This window comes from Mobula birostris, chromosome 3 (assembly GCF_030028105.1).
Source record: "Mobula birostris isolate sMobBir1 chromosome 3, sMobBir1.hap1, whole genome shotgun sequence".
In the NCBI taxonomy this organism is placed as follows: Eukaryota; Metazoa; Chordata; class Chondrichthyes; order Myliobatiformes; family Myliobatidae; genus Mobula; species Mobula birostris.
The window spans coordinates 182,716,484-182,735,082 of record NC_092372.1 but is presented as its reverse complement, the minus strand read 5'-3'; the positions used below and the strand labels follow the sequence as shown (position 1 = coordinate 182,735,082).

Here is an 18,599-nt window from a genome sequence, read left to right as displayed (position 1 = left end):
CTCGTTATAATCAGTGGGGACTCCATGATATTAATCTAACCTTACTGCCTGCCCAGGCAATATTAGAAACAAGTCTTTAATTATTTTAAAATAAGTATATTACATCACATCAGTGGATTGAGGTAGTACAAGGGAGAATCAGGCTGTCAGTAAGGTGAATAGAATTTAGATTTAAAAGAGTAGATGATTATTAGAAAGTAATAAATAGATCTGCAGAGAGCAACTTGCAATGAATAGCGATGTTCTGGCACTTGCAGCATGGTGACTGGCTTCTCACCATGAAATGAACTTCCTTTACTGCCTCTATGCAGTCCTTCCCAATTATGATATAGTGGAAACAAAATCAAATCAACAGAAAATAACAATGGAAAACTTTTTGTAAGTGCTATATTATTCCTAATGCTCAGAGTTAGAATCTTTCTTTTTACTCCAGATTTCATTTCATTGGCTCTTCACTCAACCCTGGAACACCTGGACAGTGAAAATGCTCTTCATTGACTATAGCTCTTCATTCAACACTATCATCCCCTCAAAATTAACCAATAAGCTCAAACACCTAGGCCTCAATACCTCCTTGTGCAACTGGATCTTCGATTTCTTCACTTGCAGACCCCAGTCAGTTAGGATTGGCAACAATATTTCCTCCACAATCTCCATCAGCACAGGTGCACCACAAGGCTGTGTGCTTAGTTCTCTACTCTAATCACTTTACACTTGTGACTTTGTGGCTAAGTGCAACTCCAGTGCCATTGTCATTGGCCAAATCAAAGGTGGTGATGAACTAGCATATAGGAGGGAGATTGAAAATCTGGCTGAGTGGTGCCATAACAACACAACCTGTCAGCAAGTCCAAGGAGCTGATTATTGATTTCCGGAGGAGGAGGTCCATGAGCCAGTCCTCACTGGGAAATCAGAGGTGGAGAATATTAACAACTTTAAGTTCCTCAGTCTTTTCATTTCAGGGGATCTGTCCTGGGTCCAGCACATAAGTGTCATTACAAAGAAAGCATGGTGGTGCCTCCACTTAGAAGTTTGCAAGGAATTGGCATATCATCTAAAACTCTGACAAACTTCTATAGATGTATAGTGGAGTGTATTGACCGGTTGCATCACAACCTGGTATGGAAACACCAATGCCCTTGAACAAAAGAGCCTACATTAAGTAGATTAAGTAGTGGATATGGCCCAGGCCATCCCACGTAAAGCCCAGCCCTCCATTGTCACTGGAGAGCAGCATCCATCACCAAGGACCCCCACCATCTAGTCCGTGTTCTCTTCTGACTGCTGCCATAGGACGAAGCCTCAGGACCCACACTCCCAGGTTCAGGAACAGTTACTACCCCTCAATCCTCACGCTCATGAACCAGGGAGGATAACTTCACTCGCCCCATCACTGAAACCTATGGATTCACTTTCATGCACACATTCTTCTAATTTTCTCAATATTTATTGCTTACTTATTTACTATTGTTATTACTTCTTTTTTGTATATGTACATTTTTGTTGTCCTTTGCACATCGGTTGTTTGTCTGTCCTGTTGGGCTTTCATTGATTCTATTGTGTTTCTTATATTTTCATTCGCAGGAAAATGACTTTCAGGGTTGTATATGGTGACATGTCTGTACTTTGATAACAAATTTACTCTGAGCTTTGACAGACTGGTGAACAATCCTCTTGTACTATCAATCTGCAAAAGTCACATAAACTTGTTTGAATATACCTCACTAAAATATTATATGACTATTTTTCCAAAGATAACCAGTTATCTACAGTACAACAAAGGACCCTATAGAAAATCCTGACAATTCTGGACAATGTTTCTCACACTCTGCACGCCTACTTGGCTGAACAGAGGAGCACTTTTGGGAATATTTGAGGTCACTCTTACCCTCAGCCATTAGGCTCTATAATGAGTCAACCTACAGCTGGGGAAGTGATGACCCCCTCCTGTTAGATTGTTTGTCATAACTTATTTTTTATTCTTTCTGCATCTCTTCTAACGTTTATATCTGTGCACTTGTGATGCTACCGTGACATTGTAATTTCCTTTGGGATCAATAAAGTATCCATCTATCTTCACCAATGACCAGCCAGAAAACAATGCATAGCTTAGAAACAAACACATGACATTAAACAGCCAAAAGAATTAGTTGCCAATTTTCCATTGTTATACATACCCAAAGCATCTGCAAAAGGATGGCATTAATAAAGCAAAAGAATAAAAAAGCCAAGACAATCAGGTTTGTACAAAGCACAGAAAATGTGTTAAAAGCAAAGATATACATACACCAGAAACACACAAACAATTGATCATCTATTCTTTATCATAAAGGAACAGTGAAGACACAAGTAAGAAAATGACTTTCTCAGTGAGGTTAGTACAATAAATGCACTATCTGGTTCAGTATGAAGTGTTTTTACTGGTTATACTGTTGGGGCTGAGTAGAAAAGTTTGAACTAGCAGCTCCTCAGGCTAAAAAGCAACAGTATTAAAATGTTCTCACCTCACAAAAAAAAAGTAGTAAGGGAACCACACTCCTACATGAACCAAAGCTGAATATCATTCACTTGAATGAATGACTTGTTTTAGAAACTTGCTTGATTTTTATCCAGAACACTAATGATTCATGCCTAATTAAGCACTGTTTTTGACCAAGATGCCTTGAATAACCAATTGATATTTGCCTTCAACGTCTCAAATGTGGAGGTTGGCACTGAGGTACCGAGTCAGTGCAATAGGGAATACTCAGCCAAGGAAATTTTCCATGGTTTCTCCAGGCCACTACAGTTACAAAGTGACCTTCATTGTACTTCATGTTGCTAAATGAGATTGGCAGAGATCTAAGATTGAGGTTAATACCCTGATTGTACAGGACAGTAATTAGTGACTTCAAGTAAAAGCTATAGAAAGGAATAACAGTCATAGAAAGAAACTATTTTCAAAATTCTTCCAATAGATTAAAAATGTTATAATAACTAACACATCATGATCTGTTGTGAAACATGATTTATAACACCTCTGCTTTTTTCTGTTTTACTGGGTTTGACTGCAAAAGATTTACACAAATGCTTTGCATTCTATTATTTTGATGTGTCAAGAGTAAGTTAAGCTTGACTACCTTTTAAATTTAACAGTCAGTTGGCACAGTAAATTATTTTTCCCAGCTTTTGCTAGATAACAAGATGAAACAAAACCACATGACCTACCGTGCACCTAGATGAGTATACTTACCTAAGCTTGATCTTGTATTAGAGCGTTCAATTATTGCATGTTTACTAGGATTATTTAACACTGAACGTTTGGCAAGGGAGATGTCAGCTGTAACCCGTGTAATTGATATTCTATGAATAATCAAAGTGGATGATTAGGAAATGAAAAATTGTAATTTTGATATTTTAAACCAAAATAGTCGTATATACAGAGTATTATATTGACAAAAATGCAGTCATAATACTTATTAAACATTTGTTTTTGATTTCTTGGCAAGGAATTATCCCATTAGTTTCACAACGGTAAACTGTAAATTGTTTAAATGATAAAAGTTAAATCAAAATATTTGTGTGGAATAAACAATGTAATAACTGATGCCAAATTATACTGTCAAATCCATCCAACCATATTTAAGACATAGAAGAGAAAGCTCAAACACCAGGAATTCTGCAGATGCTGGAAATTCAAGCAACACACATCAAAGTTGCTGGTGAACGCAGCAGGCCAGGCAGCATCTCTAGGAAGAGGTACAGTTCGTCCTGATGAAGGGTCTCGGCCTGAAACGTCGACTGTACCTCTTCCTAGAGATGCTGCCTGGCCTGCTGCGTTCACCAGCAACCTTGATGTGTGTTGCTTGAAGGGAAAGCTCCTTGCATTTATATAGCAACTTCTATATATTTAGGATATCACAAAATGCTTTACACCCAATGAAATCCTTTCGAGTTGTGGTTCATGTGGGAAGCACAGTAGCTAATATTTGCATGGAAAAATGACAAGAACCGCCCTGTGATAATGACCAAACAGTTCATTTTAAATAACGCAAATCAAAGAACAAACACAAGATGGGACACCCAGGAAACTCATCTGTTCTCCTTTAGAACCTATGGGATCTTTTGTGCCATCATTGTGACTACCTTAGAGGGCAGACATTGCTTCAGTCCGAGAACAAATCTGAAAGACTGCATGCACAACACTGTGAATCTCCCTCTGGCACTGGTCTGGCGAATCAGCTTTCGCAGGGTTTCCCAAACTGGGTTCTACAAACCCCTCTATCAATGGTAGGGGTCCAAGCGATAAAAAAAGGTTGGGAAACCCTGGCTTAGAGCTTGGTCCAGAGATCAGGGAGGGAAAACTACAAAATTCTGACTCAAAAGTGGAAGTGCCTAAAATCTGAACAAAGTTCAGTCAGTTTCACTGTCAATGTAAATTGTTCCCTTTTACTTCTGTAATGTCCAATCATTTTGGAGTCTCCTTTGAAAAGGTTTGCCATATCTGGAAACAAACCTTTGGGTAGCAATAATGTTCTGTATTCATACACAAGATGGAGACATCATTCGCAAGGCCAGCATTCATTGCTGATCCCTGACTGCCCTGAAGGCGGCGCTGTTGGGACAGCTTCTTGAACCAGTCCTGAGGCTTTCAGTAAAGGCACAGTGATCCAGGATTTTACTCCTGAAATGATGAATTTCAAACTCAGGATGGTGTAAGACTTTGAGAGGAATGTGCTGATAGCGTAGCTTCCACGTACCTGCTGCCCTTGTCTATCTTAGTGATCTCTAGTTTTGCAGGAGTAGCCCATGTGAGCAATTGCTGTGCATTTTGCATATGGTAAACCCTACAGTGATGGTGTACTTGGAGTACAGAGAATGAGAGTTTAGGCTGGTGAATGAAAGACCAGCTTCCCTCACCAACCTAAGCACTGCTTATCCAGGATAAAGTAATGAGCTGCTTTATGCTGGATAGTGGCAAATTTCTCAAATGTTGCCAGAGCAGCATTTAATCAAGAAATGGCAGACCTTCTCTCACACTCCTTCTCCCTGGTGACTTACAGATGCTGGAAAGGTTTTGAGAAATCAGGATTTGAACCACTTGCCACATCGCTTCACCTGCTTTTGTAACCAGATTACTCATGTGGCTGAGATACCAGAGAGTGCAGATACTGGATGCTGCAATCTGGTGCAACAAATAAACTCTTAGGGGAACTCAGAGAATTGGGTGGGGGGGGTGGGAGGGGGGGGAGACAGAACTGCTGATATTTTGGGTCAAAGCTACATCAGTACTGATTTGGCCAGTTGCGGTTTTACTCAATGGTGATCCATACTATAGTCACCACTGTAGTAGGAGACTTATCAATGGTAATGTTGTTGAATGTTTGTCAGAGGAAGTTGGATGAGAGGCTGTAAAAAATTGGCTCAGAATAAAAGACCGAATACATTTAAAAAAGGTCAAGTAACAGTTCAGGGGTGGGGGAACATAAGAAAAACTTGAGGGCCAGAATACAATGATCAATAAAATAATGTGTTTTATGATCCTACTATCAGTGAGCAAAAACAGAAAATACTGAAAACACTCAGCAGGTCAGGCTGCATCCATGGATGAGAAACAATGATGATGCCTCAAGTCAGTGACCCTTTGTCACAATACTACCTCACGATTGGAGAATTTGGAATCATGCCTTTGTTATAAGCACATCAACTAATGATACTGAAATACAAAAGCTTTAATATTCATAATTTCTCCACAGCAGGCATTATTTCCCAAGAGTCTTGTAGAGCAATACATACCTTCCTTCAAATCTATGTTTCAGAAAGTCAAACAATGCTTTTTGCATCATATCTGTCACCTAAAAAAAATGGAATTAAACATTTACCTGAATTTAACAATAAAATAAAATATAAATCTATATTTTTGACCTGAAGTCTGCGAGTAATTTATAAGTAACATTCTGCAGCATTTCCCAGATTTTAAAATGAACAAAATGGACTCATGCAATGCTGTATCTGCCAGTGACGGCTCTGTACTAACTTTGGAACACAGGTAAATATGATCTTGAAAAGCTCACCTGATGATCCTAGACAAAATTGATCATTCTCTAAAGCAATGACCTAATTCAGTGTTGAAGATTTTCAACATGTATGTTGCTGTTAACTTCCATAGGGTTTCCACAACATTTTGCTACCTGGTTTCACTACGATGGTGAAGCATACTTGCTTGTCACTAACCGAGAGGGCTAATTTTGCATTCTTACTATTCTGAGGGGAAAAAAAAATCCTTATAAAACAATTACATCTAACAACCCTCCAGTACTCATTTGCATTTTCAGTCTGAAGTCATCCTTTAAATATGATAAATGTATCCAAGACAGGACTTCCACCATATGCTCAACAGTAAGATTTATTCTATAACGTACTACATAAAGAAATGTCTGAAAGTATTGGAATTAGAATTTGGATTGGTTTATTGTTGTCACATGCAAAGTGAAAAACTTGTTTTACCTACTGTTCACACAGACCATATCATTACACAGTACATTGAGGTAGAAGAAGGTAAAGCAATAACAGAATGCAGAATCAAGTGCAAGTTACAGAGAAAGTGCAATTTTGCCAAGTTCTTACTTCATTTTTCTTGTACAAGCAAAGTCACCCATTTACAAGCTTTTACACATACCAAACTGGATACAAAATTCAAATGATTTTGGTGGCAGTGGGGGCAGGGAGATAACTATAATGTTTCTATTTGGAAAACTGCAAGAGAAACACTGAATGTGCAGTTTACAGCTGGAATATTCAATATGAGAGCCCTGCCATTTTGCTGATGATCTGATTGTTGCTGACTGTCTGTGAAAGTGAAGAACAGGGAAACTGCCTAAAGAATTATCACTTACAAAATAATTTTGCAAACTAAAGTATAGCTTGTAAACCTAGGCAGATAAAATGAACATTGCTCATTATTCATTAACTTCTGAAGATTCAAAAGGATGAATAAAACATTCCATTTATTTTAAGGAATGTATTTGTGTGTGCATATCTACTGCACAAGGTATTATTAACTGCTTAGATATGCTATCTGCTCTCACTCTCATACTTGGAGAGAGATAAAATCAAAAAAAATGTGAAAGTACATGAAAGAAGCTCAGTTGAAACATTTCATAGCAATGTTCTTTTAACAGAACTCAGACCTTAACTGATGTGGAGTGTTAATTCTGCTCCTCTTTCCATGGAAGCTAATTTACTATTGATTATATCCAGTAATTTCTGTTTCTATCTCTGAGGAAAGACCACTTTGATGCAATAGAATTTTAATTAAAGACTGACTTGAGTTGCCTCCCTGTGCTGGACTACACATATTGGGAAAAAGAGAAAATCTGCAGATGCTGGAAATCCAAGCAACACACACACACAAAGTGCTGGAGGAACTCAGCAGGCCAGGCAGCATCTATGGAAATACGTACGGTTGACATGTCGGGCCGAGACCCTTCAGCAGGACCTGCTCTGCCGAAGAGCTCTGCTAGGAACTGACATTGGTACAATGGACCAAATAGCCTTCTTTGCATGAACCATATTGTACATGGTTATTACCTCGGGCTGACCACGTATCCTCTCATTTAAGTGGTCCAACTCAGACCACACTCTGACTTTAAGCCTCTCCTCTCACTCATCTCTCCCCCACCCCACCCATCCTCTGCAAACAGTCCTCAGCCATAATCAGCCATCATCTTGAGGTCTGATTGTTAATATTCTTCCTCTTCACCACCCCAGTTCAGCATCTTTCTGATCATCACTGCTCCCTCTCAAAATTTAATTATAATAATATTAGTTATTACAAGTGCTGTTTCTACAATCTGCAGAATATCACAGAACTATCCTGCATCTGCTTACCTCATATCCTTTCAGAGAAGGCCCCACTAGAACTACCGGTCGCATAGAAGGCACTACATCGTAGGGAGGGACGTGCTCAGTCTGCGTGAAAAAAACATATTCTTGGAACATCCTCAATTAAATAACTTCCGGTTCACCCACCTTTCAACAGCAAGTTTGTAAATCATGACAAACGACACTCATTAATCCTTTCTGCCCACGTTGTTAGAACTCCCTTCAAAATTATGCCAAGAGCTTTAACTTTCAATCAGTAAAGGACAACAAGTCAGACTTCGATCCCAATCAGCAGCTTGGTCACACCAAGACGTGGGTGGCACAATTGCGTAGTGGTGAGCGCACCGCTTTACAGTGCTAACGGGTTGAAATAGCACCGCTGTCTGTAAGCAGCTCGTATGGTCTCCCCATGACTGCATGGGTTTCCTCCGGGTGCTCCAGTTTCCTCCCGCATTCTAAAGACGGATAGTTAAGTAGGCCAACTGGTCACATGGGTAATTGTGTGGTGCGGGCTCAAGTGAGAGGGAAAGGCCTGTCTCCGTGCTGTATCTCCAAATAATTATGTAGTAAAGAAATCTTCCAACTACAACTTTAATTACAAATACAATTTCAGAAAATAAATGAAATGATTATTTATGGATTTTAGTAGCAATTTTCCTTTGAATCATTATGTACTTTGTCACTGAAAGTGTGGAAAGAGCTGCCAGCACCAGTGGTGGATGCTACTTTGATTTCAAGTTTGGATGGGTACATGGATGGCACGAGTATGTACAGCTATGGTCCAGGTGCATGCTGATGGCTCTAGAGAGTTTAAATTGTTTGGTAGGACTAGATGGGCCAAAGGGCCCGTTTCTGAGCTGTAGTTTCCTATGACTCTAATAGCAAAATAAAAGGATAGACCTTCTTAATGTAATAGGTTGCTATGTTATTGATTACTTTGATGACTGCTGAATGGTGCACAGTAACAGATGCCATGTCTATGCCTGGCAGCCTAGGACATGAAGCCTGTTGTATGAAACCTGGCAAGTGAGACCAATAAAATAGAGCTCACTGAAGGTTTATGAGGGTTGAACCCTTACTAAAGGGCAACAACTGTGGAGTAATCAACAACAGGGTGTACTTGGTCCCCAGAGATAGCAGAGACATATGCTAACAAAGTAAATATTTAGACAGCTTAAAAACATAAGGCACTAGAGACTTTGAGTTGTATTTAAGCACCAATTTTTAAAGGCTGTCATTTCAGATTTGGACGGAAAGAATGCCAATCCTATAATCACAACTGTAACTTGGGAACCCATGATTGCTCCAGTTTAAAAAAAATAGCCCTTTCAAATGAGAATGAAATTGCAGATGTTTAACTATCTTTAAACTTTAATATTGTGCTTTTCCTGTTAGAATGGATTGCATTACTAAACCATTACTCATGTAATTTTATCGTGTGATCTAAAATCCATAAGCTGTTTTGTCTCAAGTAGAGATAGCTTCATTGATGGGGAGGCCTTGAAGCTGAACAAAGAAATACAACCAAACAGGAGCAAACTATAAAAGTCATATGTAATTATACGAAGCATTTTCATCCCCATTTGTTTCCATGTGTAGTTTTGTATGTGTCTTTTATGGCTTATTCTTCTTTAGTTGGTCTCTCATAAATAGTCATACTTAGATTGAGATGGATGGTCTAATTTTGTTCCATCAGTAACTCTGAGCAGTAGCATTTAGAGTATATTGTATAAATGTTGCCCACTCACCTAACATTTGTCAGGCCACTAAATATTTCAGCTGCATGGACTCAAGGGAAAACCTTTATTTTTCTGCTGATGAATTAGTTGTTCATAAGCAGTAGCAAACTATACAAATACACTGGGGAATTACACTTTATTTTCACATCACTCTTGCTGACATTAACATAGGAGCTGTATTCAGGAATATTTTAATAGCGATGAAATATTCACAAAGGCAATGTTGCTTTAGGACATGGCCTTTTAGTTCATGTTGAAATATAGATAGGTTTCAGCTCACATCAACTATTTCTTGATACATTGGAGGAGGAACAGACAATAATGAAAGCACGCTGCTCCGTGCAGAAATGGGGCCAGTCATGATTTAAAGACAAACAAAGTGAATTTTGTTTTATCTGACGGAGGGAGCACAAATGCTTTCATTCTGGAACATTCAGAACGGCCAACGACTGGGATCGGCAGACGTTCCCTCTTTGGAAATATTCTAAAGGGCTCTGACCAGGAGAAGGAAGTAGGACCTGGAATGCCAGCAACCTGCTCATCACATAGTCAGCAGCATTTGATTCCCAAAGAGGCTGAGGGGATGCTGAAAGTAGAGACTCCGACAACATCTACCTGAGCAATTGAATTGCCAAGGCACACAAGGCTATGGATCAGGTACAGGTGAATGGGATTGGTATGGGTGGTCATCATGGACAAAGTGGGGGCTTTTTTTTCTGTGCTTAGTGACACAGTGGCAAAGCAAGACCTGCATTGATCTGGGTCAAGTATCTAGGCCAGGGCCCAAATCCAGTCTTCTAAAGCAGTGATCCCCAACTTCCGGGCCGCGGACTGATACATTGCCACAAAGAGTGCAGTTCTGCAGTGGTAGTTGGAACGCACCCAACACATCTCTAAGAAAAAGCCGAAATAAACAAGCTAATTAATTAGGTGCTGCCCGGCACGTAAATGTCAGCCCAGATCAGAGGCCACTCACTGGCAATCGTCTCTGATCTGCGCTGACATTTACGTGCCAGGCGGCACCTATTTAATTAGCTTGTTTATTTTAGCTTTTTTCTTAAAGATGTGCTGGGTGCATTCCGACTACCGCTGCAGAACTGCATTCTTCGCGGCAGTGTATCGGTCCGCGGCCCAGAGGTTGGGGACCACTGTTGTAAAGGATACAACACTCTTTTCCTTCCTTTACATTCACCTTACAACTGCAAATTAGGTTTCATCCACTTTAGTGCACCAGCTGCAGATCACCGAAAAAAATTGCAAGATTGGGATGTGCTTGCTTTAAGGATATTTTTGCATTTTGCTTTCTTTAAGGAGTTTTAAAGAATGACAAGTGACTTCTGAATCACGTCTGCTGGGAAGCATGTGAGGACTATAAATGCGATGTCTTCTGAAGCAGCCACACGACTGAGGAAAATGGGAGAACATATGCATATTTCATTGAAAATGGCAAGGGAGATTGAGAAAATAGTTAGTAATACATATAAGATGTTGGGCTTTATAAGAAGAGGAGTTGAATAAATAAACAAACAAGGACTTATGAAGTGCATTTATAAAAGCTGGTTCAACGATGAGTCAATTTCTATTCAGTTCAATTTTGAGCTTCCTGGCTCAGGTGGACAACTTGGTTGACATGGACAAGCTGGGCCAAAGGGTCTGGTTCTGTACTGCATAACTCCATGACTCTATGTCCATATTGGGAGTATTAGTTCCAGTTCTCCAAGGAAATCACTAAAGGTTTTAGAAAGGATGCAGAAGAAATTTACTTAACTTATTCCAGAGGTGAGGCATTTTAGTTACGTGGATGGAATGGTAAGAACAGTATTCTCAGCGGAACAGAATATGTATTTAAAATTCATGAAGGATATAAACAGCCAAAAGAAAATGTTTCCCATTCATGAAGAGCTCAAATATTAGGGGTCAAAGAATGAAGGTGGCTGGCAAAAGAATCAAAGACAACAAGAGAAAATGTTTTACTGGGTGAGTGGTTACAGTCTGGGATGCGCTGCCAACGATGGCATTGGAGGCAAGTTCAATGAGTGCATTCAAACTGCAGCTTGAAGGGAAAGAATTTGCAGGATTACAAAGAGAGGGTGGAGAATGGGAGCAGCTGGTTTATTCTTACACAGGACTGGTATGAACTGTGGGCACTAATACACGACCTTCTATACTGTGACCTTTCTGATATTAACTGACTTCATGAAGGAAAACACAGGCCTGTAACTGGGGTGGGGTGGGGTGGGTAGGTGCTGGCAAAAAAAAAAAAAAATCAGCAGGCTAGAAGTGTGGAATTATGGGGAGTGGGAGAAATCACGATGGCGAAGGGACTTAACTCTGCAGTAATAATGTACAAAGCTATAATCAGACCCTATCATAGCTCCGACCCAAATAGCCAGTTCCACTCCTGAGAAAATAACAAGATAAGAATGTAATTCATATAGATCTCTGCTCAGGAAAGATTTATTACTTTCAAATTAATGCACACCATGTTGAAGTGTATATTGAAGGTAGAAATTGTAGCCACCAGGCAGAGGCTGCCTGTGATGCAAGTTAACTGATGGTGGAGGTTCTCCTTCAGGAATGACCCCTGAAGAAACTGGCAAAGAATGCTGGGATCTGGAGCTATCCCCGGAACTTTCTAGCCATTTACCCCCTTGCAAATTTCGAACATTTCTATGTTTTAAACGTTTTTATCCACACATTTTACCCCAATAGCCAAACACCACAGTGCTAGATTCATTTCCAAACAGGTGCTAAACATCCAAATGTAATTAATCATACATGTAACTGTACATTACACAGTTCTCGAATAATTTCTTAAAATACAACATCCAAAACAGCAAAGCAGAAACACAAGCACCAAGGTGACAAGAACTGAACACACATCACAAAAAGATCAAATAAGCACAAGGACAGCAAGAAATTAAAGAACCTGTTTGTTTTTCACTACTTAATGTCCAAATTTTACACATAGTCCTGGTAGTCAGCAGGAAAAGTCCCAGGTACATAATTAGCATTTCTGAAGATTTATAAATCATACTGTGTGACACACAATCAGAACTTGTTTCAGAACAAGTGACAGTAAACTTAATTCATCTTGTCACAAAAATAACGTCCTTTTGTTGCAACTGTTTAATAAGAAAAATATTTCATGTTGGCTGATTTGAGGATTTCAATGCTAATTAGGCAGCTGGCAGAAGAAACACATAATAATGTGACTTACCGATTTCTGCTTCTGTTTAGCTGTAGAAATGTTAAAGAAGAGACAAAGAATAACAAAGCATGCGTGTTATTGACCATTCACAGGACACAAACAAATACAAGACTTGTTGAGTAACATATTGGCGTTGAGCACGTGCGATAGACCGGAGTTTAGGAAGTGTGGTTACCTTCTTAAAGAAGGGCATTCTTTTCTCTTTAGACTGGGGAGACGTTACAGTGTTTACACTGGTTATAGGGGACCGGTGGTTTGCTGGGGGTTCAGTGTCTTCTGCATCTAAGCCACTTGCATCTAAATCAATAGCTATATATGTATAAAGGTCCAGGTTATTGGGTGAGGGGAAGGAAGGAAAACAGGAGTTGAATGAATGGGAATAATCCCAACAAAAAGTACAGAGGTAAATACAAATCAAAATATGGCAATGTACAAGCAGTAAAGAAACAAACTCAAAGTTTACAGAGACAAACAGGTGAAAAAGGCTCATTAAATTATACCTTAAATACGCAAGTGACTTCAACTGTCAACCTTCCCAAAAGAAAGTAAATACATTTATATTCAAAGAGCAGCATTGTGTAAACTTTAATCACTTTAATCACTGCAAGATAGACCTTCAAAATAGTAGGCTGGCTGGTAGTGACAAAAATTCAGTAAGAAGTTCTGAGATTTTATTCCTTCCCAATGGATTTCCTTCTGCTGGCCTCAGAGTTGGATTGTAGAGATCAGTTTGATCACAGGAACGTGTTGGCCTCTGCTCTGTACAGCCTGTATAGCTGGTGAACAACTGCCATCCTCTTTTAACTTACAAATAAAATCAAGAAAGTGTATGGCATTCAAAGAAGGCCATATGACTCATCACCCCATACTGGCCAAAGAAAGGAATTAAATGGATTAATATCATTTCCCTGCTCTTGCTACATCGAGTTCTGACATGTCACTCTTCTTGCGTGCAGTGAGTGGTTTTGTCTCTACCACACTTTCAGACAGGGAGCTCTGGACTTCTTTGAGTGAAAAGAAATCCAAGAATGAAAGATAAAGGTGGCAAGTTTAAGGACCCTTGGATTACATGAGACATTGTAAACTGAATTACACAAGGAAAAAGGGAGTACATATATATATATAAAGCTTACAAAACTATAATTTGACAAGCGTCTTGAGGAATATAAAGCAAGCAGGAGTAAAACACTGAAATAGGGAATTAGGAGAGCTAAAAGAGGCCATGAGGAGGCATCCTTTGCAATTAGGATTAAGGAGAACACTAGGTTATATTAAAAGCAAGACGACAGTTAGGGAAATGAAAAAGATAGGCCATTCAAGGATAATGGAGGAAGTACGCAAGATATAAGATGTAATGAGTACAACACCATGGAAAATGACATGAATGAAGGGAAGGCTAAGTTGATATGTCAATATAAATAAGGGATTGTTAAATATTTTGAAACCTTAAAGCAGACAAGCCCCTAGGATCTGATGGAAAATCTATTCCAGGATGCTGAGGGAGGTAAGAAAGGAGAACGCTAGAAGCTTGAGAGAGATCTTTGTACACTCTTGAACCACAGGTGAGGTCACAAGAAACCTGGGGAATAGCCAATGTTTTCCATTGTTAAGAAGAGCAACCAGGATAACCTCTGAAATTATTGGCTGGGAGCCTTTACATCTCCTGGTAGGGAATTATTGGAGAAGATTGTTACGGATAGAATTCACTCACATTTGATAAATCATTGACATATTAGGGATAGTCAGCATGGCTGTACCTGTGGTGGGGAGGGGAGGGAGCAATTTCATAAATTTGAATAAGATTTTTTGAGGTGGTAACCAAGTTGATTGATGAGGGTAAGGCAGTGGATGTTGAATACATGGGCTTTATTAAAGCATTTGAGAACAGCTCTCATGGTAGACTGGTCCAGAAATTGAATCATATGTGCTTCACAGTGAGTTTGCAAGTAGGATACAATAGAGGGTAGTGATGGATAGGATTTTTCAACTGGAGGTCTGTGATCAGCAGTGTTCTTAGATTTTATTTTTAAGATTATGAGAACACTCAGTCCTCTTTTATTGTCATTTAGAAATGCATACATGCATTAAGAAAGAATACAATGTTTCTCTAGAATCAATAGATTTCACAGATTCTCAATAAATTTTCTCTAGAGATCTGACAGAAATATATAAAACTATAGGCACAGAATGGGTAGGTAGCTGGAATCATTCTCAAAGAGTAGAAATGTCCAGTACTGGAGGATGTACATTTAAGGTGAAAGCAGGGAAAGATCAGCATAGAGAGTGGTAGGTGTCTGGAATGCACAATCAAGGAAGGTGGCAGAAACAAATACAATAGCAATAATTAGTAGGTATATGTATGTATCTGTGTGTGTGTATATATAAGGCAAATTCTCAGTGTAAGTGACCAACTCAACACTTTCTGAATGAGAACAATATTCTAGTCACGTTTTGGAGCAAATCACAGCATTGAGATGGCCCTCATCAAAATTGTCTGCAACTTTAGACACAACACAGAGTCAAACATGGTCTCCGTTTTAATTCTCCCAGATCTAAGTGCTGCCTTCAACACAATTGACCACGACATTCTCTGAGATTGCCTTGAGAATTGGGTTGGCCTCTTTGGTAGTACTTATTAATTGGTTTCGCTCATATATCTTAGAGAGAATTTTTTGTCTGTCTTTGAGACCAATTTTCTAAGAGATATGATGTATCTTTTGAAACAGGGAAGCTGCCTTGGTCTCCTGCTCTTCGCCTTATATATGCTTCCCTTAGAAGACATCATTAGAGAATAAAAACATGATTTCCACAGCTATGCAGGTGACACACAATTGTACATCTTAGTTGAGCCTGATGATGATAACACTATTTCTCTGACTTCTGATATGGCTGCAATAAACAAATGGATGAGCAATCATCTGCTAAAGCTAAACGAAGAAAAAATTGAAATACTTTTGGCTGGTCCCAAAGCCAAAAGAGATAAACTTCTTGATAAACTTAGGAACTTGACTCCCCTTGTAAAATTAGAAGTAACAAGAGTGGGTGTTATCCATGATTCAGATTTGCATTTTAAGTCCCACAATAATAAGTGACCAGAGCAGCATTTCTACACTTGAGAAATATTACAAAGGAACGTCCATTTCAGTCATGTAACGATGCTGAAAAACTAATTCATGGCTTTACATTGAATAGATTAGATTGCTGCAATGCACTGTAGTTCTGGCCTTCCAAAGTAATCTATTGCAAACTTCAACTCATTCAGAATGCCGTTACTAAGCCTTTAACTAAAACTAGGATTCACTCCCATTGTAGCTCCTCTGCTTTGGATTCCTCTCTCCTTTAGAATTAATTTAAAAATTCTCTTATGTGTTTTTAAAGCTCTCAATGGTCTGGGACCTGAGTACATCACAGAATCGCTTTTGTTTTATAATCCTGCTTGAGCTCTCAGGTCTAATGATGGTCTCTTAAATTTAAACAGCCTCCCCCAAAAGGTAATTGGCAGGTCATCTTCTTTGAACTACGCTCCTAAACTAAGGAATTCAATACCTAATTCAATAACGGATGCAGTCTCAGTTGACACTTTTAAATACCAGCTCACAACCTTTTGTCTTTTATTTTCATGATTACATTTTATCCAATTGTAAAGCATTTTGAACTATACGGTCTGTATGAGGTGTTCTATAAATATGTTACTATTATTATTATAGGTTGAGTACCCCTTATCCAAAATTCCAAAATCTAAAAACCTCTGAAACCTACATTTTTTTTTTAAAGCTCTGACATGAAGTCACAAAAGTAAAATTCCACAAGATGCCAGGAAGGTTCCCAGGTGACGTGCAGGTCTCTGCTCAACACAGAGTTCTGAGAAGTGTCCTCACGTATGTAATGAACAGAAGTTGATGAAAAATAGTAAAACACAGCATAAAGTGAAAAATGAAGATCTCGACTGTGTATCATCAGCATTGGAATTAACATATGCTGCTTAACGGTGTGCTGATCATGAAACAAAGATCTGCCATGACAAACTGAAAATTGAAGGTAATTGTGAATACCTTATACAGGCTGGTCGCAGAAGTTTAGGAAGAGGCAAGGCATTAAATTTTTAAAGCATCTGTTGATCATGGAAATCTAGCACCACAACAATGCTGATTGTATTTGTATTTTAATTTTTTTAGGTATTTTTGTAAGGTATAAAAACAGTGTATTGTAACCCTTTAACCAAAACATGGACTGAAAGCCTGTCTCTGTTTATTGTTGATCCAGGTTTTCTCCTGATGCTGCTGTGCTGCTTGCGTTACTCTGCACACATTATATTTTCATTATATTAATGGTATGTAATAACTTTGACTGAAGTACATATGTGTGTAAGACACACACTACCTCCCAAAGTTAGAAATGATGGCGATCCCAAGCTATCTCAATCTATGTTACAAAACCCAAAAAAATCCAAAATCCTAAAGACCTTCCACCTCAAACTTTTTGGATAACGGGTACTCAACCTGTGTTCCATTTCCCTTATTAAAATTGTTAACTAGTACCCTACATGTTTTCCAAGCGAGATATTTTGAATCTAGTTAGCAATTTCCCATGGATTTTCACTTTCCTGATTACTCTTCCTTGTGGATCTTGGTCAAAGGTCCAGCCAAAATCTACGTACAATAACCTAAATGGAGGCTTCCTGTTTTCTCCTCAAGAAACTTCCATCAAGTTAATCAGAGACTCCCTTCAAATACTGTGCTGTGTTGTACCCAGACGCTTTTTCTAAAAATTTGCCTTCCACTGACGTCAGCCTGATTATCCTATCCATCATTTGATCTACCAGTGTAACCTGGTCAGTGATTGTTCTCAGGATCTGTCATTATGGATACATAATAGTCAGGGTCAACGCCTACAGCCGACTTCCTGAGTAGGTTGGATGCAGTATTCTCTCTGAGTTTTTCCTGCATTATTCAATAGTAGGTTGCAAAGCATCTACGTCAAATGCACAAGAAGCCAGCTTGTATGGGCTGGATAATTGGAGACCAGTGTGGAATGCTGAATGAAACAAAGGAAATATATATCAAAAGGTAAAAGACATTATGACAATAGGTTGAACCTGTCTCAATTTTGTATTCAATTACAATGAAAAAAATGATCTTAAAAAAATGTTTGAGTTGCATCAGATAATGTGGCTTCATCATTTTTTAATAATAGTTCGTTTTATTTCTGAGGATGTCTAGATTGAAAACCAAGAGGAAAGAGCCATGCTGCATCAATGCTTCAAACAGCACTTAATATTTCAGGATGCGCTGCTGTTGTGTCCATGGCAACATCAAACATTGAAACACATTAGGTCAGATTGGAAAAATATAGATAATGACATTTACGATCTGCAGTAAACCCAACTGAATCTTGAGTATATTCTTATTGTTATCTATGCCTTCCAGGGAATTGGATAAACCGGAGAGAAGCCCAATGTGTATGAAACTGGATACATGTTGTTAGGATGCATTAATTTTCTCATCCCAGAATGTTTTTATGGTCTCTTGTACTTAATCATTCCCTGTCAGATGTAAGTATACTGTCAATTAGTGTCCAGTTGGATGATTTGTTCAACAATAATGAGCCATTTGTTTAGCAGCTGCTTCACCGGCAGAGACTGGACAGTGCAACCCTGGCCAGATGTAATGGGCATTTGAGGGCTACTCAGTAATCATGGGATTCAGCAGCACAATTGTCAAGTTCTTCAAAGTGAATTGTTCACTACCACTGTCTACGTTCCCACCTTTGTAATCACTTGACAAGGT

The 18,599-nt window shown here is 38.9% G+C and overlaps 1 protein-coding gene across 5 annotated transcripts in view; it reads right to left on the bottom strand.

Moving 5' to 3' along the window:
* The window catches only part of LOC140195467 (voltage-dependent L-type calcium channel subunit beta-2-like), a 331,456-nt gene that overhangs the window by 9,791 nt on the left and 303,066 nt on the right, over window positions 1-18,599 (bottom strand). For 4 of the 5 annotated variants that reach the window (XM_072253796.1, XM_072253797.1, XM_072253798.1 and 1 more), the window contains 4 exons: window positions 12,989-13,122; window positions 7,870-7,950; window positions 5,776-5,834; window positions 3,233-3,342 (listed from right to left, as the gene is read on the bottom strand). In XM_072253796.1, coding sequence (XP_072109897.1) covers window positions 3,233-3,342; window positions 5,776-5,834; window positions 7,870-7,950; window positions 12,989-13,122 — 384 coding nt within the window. Of the gene's footprint in view, window positions 1-3,232; window positions 3,343-5,775; window positions 5,835-7,869; window positions 7,951-12,822; window positions 12,843-12,988; window positions 13,123-18,599 lie in introns of all 5 variants that reach the window. The other variant, XM_072253799.1, reaches the window with a different exon arrangement.